At 31.1% G+C, this 5,537-nt stretch overlaps 1 protein-coding gene across 2 annotated transcripts; it reads right to left on the bottom strand.

Annotated features, from left to right (window-relative positions):
* Positions 1-3,524: 3,524 nt before the first annotated feature.
* LOC135126618 (adenylyltransferase and sulfurtransferase MOCS3) lies at positions 3,525-5,250 on the bottom strand. Of its 2 annotated transcripts, none has more exons than XM_064052656.1 (6): positions 5,072-5,250; positions 4,837-5,023; positions 4,662-4,782; positions 4,039-4,570; positions 3,760-3,985; positions 3,525-3,697 (listed from the first exon to the last, which is right to left on the bottom strand). In XM_064052656.1, exons 1-6 carry the CDS (start codon positions 5,168-5,170, stop codon positions 3,546-3,548), a joined length of 1,317 nt encoding a protein of 438 aa, XP_063908726.1. In that variant the 5' UTR covers positions 5,171-5,250; the 3' UTR covers positions 3,525-3,545. The 2 variants fall into 2 exon arrangements, with proteins under 2 accessions (XP_063908726.1, XP_063908727.1); XM_064052657.1 differs by having other exon boundaries at positions 4,039-4,468; positions 5,072-5,249.
* Positions 5,251-5,537: the final 287 nt, after the last annotated feature.

The raw sequence follows: 5,537 nt of genomic DNA, 5'->3' as shown, positions 1-5,537 counted from the left end.
CATTGTACTTTATTTTTTTTTTATACAATATTATTATAATCATTAATTATGATATTTCTATACCTATGATAAATAAATAAAAAAAAGTATATTTTATAATAAACAACAATTGACAACATTTACTTTAATTAACCCAACTATCATCATTAATCATCATTTTGTCAAAAAATACAAATGCGACATATTTTTGGTTTTTATTATTTTTCAAGAGAAAATTAATGACTTCGCCGCGTATACGTGTTTAATTTATATAAATTGACGACGCAGAGTTAAAACTTCATCATCCGTGCGTCCCTACGTCGACGTACTCTTTTTTTTATCAATTGGTTGAATTACAAGAAAATGCTGGTGTGCATGCTGCTACAAAATTAAGAAGACGCCATTTGAATTACAAAAAATTGGTCGAAATTTTCGAGTCAGTTTTACTTTACAATCTCAAAGTTTTCTTATCTATTAGTACCCTTCGAGATTGTGAAATCTTGCAGCACAATTTGGATCTGTTAACTTCGTGGACCATAAAAAACCGGTTATTCTTAAACAAAGACAAGTGTTTTATTATTACTTATTTCAGAAAACTAACCAACATAGTTTATGAATAGTCTATTGAAGAATTTAATTTGGTTAGACAGGATGCGTATAAGGACTTAGGCGTTGTTTTTGATAGTAAATTTTTCTTCAAAAATCATATTATTGTGGAGTGTACGACTAGAGCGTATAATATGTTTGGGTTTATTTATAGAAACTGTTCTCGAACGTTCAATCGTTGCTTACGTTGTATTACTCATTTATACGTTCTAGACTTCAGTATGCCGCTGTTATCTGGTTTCCTATATATTCTATTTACATTCAATTACTGGAGTCAGTTCAACGCGTTTCTCAAATTTGTAGTATTTCTAGTTGATGGGACTTAACCTCCTCGCGGATATAATCATGGCGTTTTACTAAGCAAATTTAACTGCAAGTTACTTAGTACTAGACGGGTAATTTTAGGTGTAAAACTTATTCACAGCTTAATTAATAATATAACTGACTGTACTTATCTGTTCAATAAAATTGTATTCTTAGTTCCTCGGTTAAATGCTCGAAGTTACCATACGTTCTATTATAGTACTAGCAGAACAAATGTTATGAATAGATCACCACTTGTTTTAATGTGTAGTAATTTTAACTTAATTAGTGATTTATGTGACATTAATAATGATCCTTTTAGTTACATATTAAATGCTTTAATTTCTTATTTAGAGAATTGGGGAGTATTGTTTTATTTATATTCTGGCCTCTTTATTATAAATTCAGCATTGCATTTTTTTTCCTTATTCTTAGTGTTACAGTTTGTACCATTATGCCTACATTGTTTTTCTTTTTGTTTCCTGTAATTGGGTGCTTACCCGTTGGAAATAAACATTATTATTATTATTATTAATATTATTTACACAATTTTGTGACGACGTGATCAACATTTTTGCACGGACTTGGCTTGAATACTAAAAATAACAGTACTGTATTCCCAAAATTTTGTGGGAAAATAGAGTGAACAGTTTCTGATGTAATCAAGAAAATAAATTGACTAATTCATTAATTTTTTTGAGCTACTTATATAAACAATCTAAAAAATATGAACGCAATTATAAATCACAAGTAAAAACTCATCATATCTTGCACATTTTTGGTAGAATGTATTCGGCAAAATTTTCAGATGACGTCATCAATTTTTTTGGGGGACAAACAGATACATTTTGATTAAAAAATTACCATGCCTACAATAACTTTAAAACGTCTGCAAGATTGCAAAGTATTCAGTTTCGCAATTCTTGATTTATTCAATAAAATAAATTCACGCAATCATTAATTTTTTTGAGTATCCTGTATAAGCAAATCCAAAAAATATGAGGATTTATTCGGCAAAATTTTGAGATAACGTCATCATTTTTTTGGGGCTGATAAATATATAAATTTTTTGTACATTTAAGATGGGATTTATGCGGCCAAATTTTGAAGTGACGTGATCAATTTTTTGGGGGGATAAGCAAATACGTTTTAATTAAAAATTTACCATGCGCTTGATAACTTTAAAACATCTCCAATATTTCAAAGCATTCGGTTTTGCAGTTCCTGATTAAGTAAATAAAATATGATTAATTTTTTTGAGTCACCCTGCATAAGCAAATCTAAAAAATACCAATGCAGTGATCAATTACAAGTATTGACTGATCATAGTTTGCACATTTTAGACAGGATATATTCGGCAAAATTTTGAGATCACGTCATCAATTTTTGGGGGTTGATAAACAGATACATTTTGATCAAAAATTTACCATGATTTTTATAACTTTAAAATTATTTCCAAGATTTCAAAGCATTCGGGTTTGTAGTTCCTGATTAAATTAAATTAAAATAAATTAACGCATTCATTATATTTTTTGAGTTACCCTGTATATGCAAATCCAAAAAATATGAAAGGAATGATAAATTACAAGGTGAGACTCATCATATTTTGTACAATTTAGACAAGATTAATTCGGCAAAATTTTGAGCTGACGTCATCAATTTTTTGGAGGAGGTAAGTAAATATATTTTGATTAAACATTTATCATGCTTATCATAAGTTTAAAATATCTGGAAGATTTCAAAGCATTCGGCTTACCAGATTTAAAATTAACTTGCAAAATGTTGCTTTATAATTGTGTTTTTTTTTTCAAAAATTTGGACGTTCCGGGTAAAAACTCAATACGGAATCATAAACCACATGTTTAGGACTATGATTTCATACAATTTAAAACTCATTTACTATGTATCATTTTGAAGTGACGTCATCACATTATTGGTGAAGATGTTTAGACAAATTTTGGTTAGCGTTTTACCATCTAAATGATATTCCTAATATAAGTACAAAATTTGACAACAATCGACCCAGTACTTTCGGAGATTGTCTGTCTAATAAAAATCGGGACGACAGACAGACGGAAGCGGGAGACCGAAGACTCTAGGGGTCACGAAAGGTTGAGAAAACTTAAAAGTAGAGAGTCGGCCGACGGACTCGATTACAATACCTCCTTCGCTTACGCTCGGGAAGTAAAAATAATAAAATTCGCAAAATCAACTTTTTCAATTTTCTGAAAAAGCTGGATGTTTTTTGTATTTTAGAGGTGAGGGAAGTTCTGTCGACATAACCTTCGATCAGAAAATTCTAGAAAATTCTACTGTGGATCATGAAAATTTGGTGACAGGCAACGTGAATAGCGTAAATTTCTGGATACCTGTGAATGTATATCGACTTCCTCGAAAATAGGTGGTTTTAAACTACATTTACTGATTACAAAATTTGCTCTCTTCCAACAGCACATTCGGGGCAATAATTTAAAAATATTCACATTAATAAAAGCAAAAACTTAGAAACTAATACTTGCAACATTGTAAAATATTGACAATATTACCAGAGAACATAATATTACCATGATGGAGAGATGAATATACACGTTTGGGAAAAGTCATTAAAAATACATTTTAACAATAAAATGTTTTACCAGAAGCATAAAATTGTCACATCAATAAACAGGAAACAAAGGGTCAATCTCTTTGGAGTATGCATAAAGGCCACCTTTAACATTAAAAAACTTCACAGACGTATCTGGGAAATTCTTTTGTAAAAAATCAACAGATCTCTGAGAGTCATTTCCTCGTCTGCACAACATATACACTAAAAAAAAGTCAAAATAATGATGCAATAAAAATTAACAAAATTCAATAAACAATTATTACCATGTCTATATGTATCAGGATCTTTCTTAATCAATTCTTGCAAATTTGCTATACCCTTATCAGTTGTGATTATAGAATAAGGCAAATTGATAGTCCCTGGTATATTACACATAGAATACTCCAATTCAGGTCGTACATCTATAACAACATATTTTTCTTTTAAAATATGTGGCAGCTTCTGTATGTCTATATTATTTGCATGTTCAAGAATATCCACATCAATAACCTAAAACGTTACATTTGTTTCTCGTTCATATTAATATAATATATAATGCATACTTTATCATTTGCCTTGGAACCACAAAAATGCTCATAATCAACAGGTGAAGTAATTGTTGGATTTTCACCACAGACATCACAATTAGTCATCTTTTGACGTAATCTCACATTACGAAAAGTTGTTTCTACTCCATCAAACAATAACATCCTTCCAGATAACACTCCATCGACGTTTAAAATAATTTTTATAGCTTCCAAAGCTTGCAATACTCCAATGATTCCAGCCACGGGTCCGAGAACTCCACCATCTCCACAGTTAGTTACAGTATGAGTTGGTGGTGGTATTGGGAATAAACAACGATAGCAAGGTCCGTTCTTGTAATGATACACTGTTAATTGACCCTCCATTTGTAACGCACTACCTGATACCAGAGGAATGTTGTGAAAAACACAAACATCATTTAATAGATATCGAGTAGGAGCATTATCACTGCAGTCAAGAATTACATTGTATTTATATTTTTGTATAATTTCAACAATTGAAGCGGAAGCGTGAATGTGCAGTGGCACTACTAATATATTACTGTTTAAGCTGAAAATGTTAATATTTGAAAGTATATATTCCACAAGGCACATACTTATTTACAGGTTATTTGAACACAGTAATACCATATGAAATTTACCTGTTCAATTTATTGTACACCGAATCAACCTTGGGTCGCCCCACATCTTCCTCAAAATGTAATACTTGTCTGTGCAGATTTGATAATTCTACATCATCATAATCAGCAATATGAATTTCCCCTACAAATATCAAAATCTTAGAAAATAAGCTTCATTGATTTCAAGTCCAGTTACCAACACCAGCTGATGCAAGGTACAATGAGGCTGGACAGCCGAGACCACCTGCCCCAATAATTAAAATTCTACTTTTCTTGAGAATCACTTGGCCTAGCTTTGAAACTTGCGGCATTATCATCTGCCGACTATATTTAACTACTTCTTGTGTAGATAAATAATCAGAATATGGGCATTTCCATTCATTCTGTAAACAAATATTTGTATAAAAAAATTTAGACATACATAACCTAACATTTGTTTTAAGTTGGTGAAGTAATGCTTTTTTGGTGCGGAGAATATCTTCTAACTTTATAATTTCTTGTTCTAGATCTTTGATTTCAGTAATCGACATTTCAACAACTTAAACAGGGTGTATTGCCGTTCTTCACTTTTTCATAGATGTTCATAGACGACGAATCACAGCGACAAATCACAGATTCACAGAACACGACAAATCATAGAAGCGAAAAATCATGTACAGCGCGGTCGTAGAAAACTGGACCACTTTGCCTAGTTTTTATTTATTTTTTAATACAATAGCAGTTTAAATGTACGCCCCCGATATGAAAAACGGGACAGTGATTTCGAGTTTGAAAAATTGTTTAATTTGTCAAACAAAACATGAATTAAACTCTAATAAAAGTTTTAAAATTTGGAAGTTAGTGATCCAGTTTTCTGCGGTCGCCACTGTACATCTAAACTTCTTTTTGCAGCTTGCA

This window comes from Zophobas morio, unplaced genomic scaffold (genome assembly GCF_036711695.1).
Source record: "Zophobas morio isolate AGI-343-1 ecotype UQ-CSIRO unplaced genomic scaffold, CSIRO_AGI_Zmor_V1 ptg000011l, whole genome shotgun sequence".
Lineage (NCBI taxonomy): Eukaryota > Metazoa > Arthropoda > Insecta > Coleoptera > Tenebrionidae > Zophobas > Zophobas morio.
This window is presented reverse-complemented; position numbering and strand designations above follow the sequence as displayed.

Coding starts and splice junctions, on each gene's coding strand:
- LOC135126618 (XM_064052656.1), bottom strand. CDS start 5,170: ATGTCGATTACTGAAATCAAAGATCTAGAACAAGAAATTATAAAGTTA. Junction 4,783..4,836: donor CCTTGCATCAGCTGGTGTTG/GTAACTGGACTT, acceptor TGATATTTGTAG/GGGAAATTCATATTGCTGAT. Junction 4,571..4,661: donor GTGTACAATAAATTGAACAG/GTAAATTTCATA, acceptor TAACATTTTCAG/CTTAAACAGTAATATATTAG.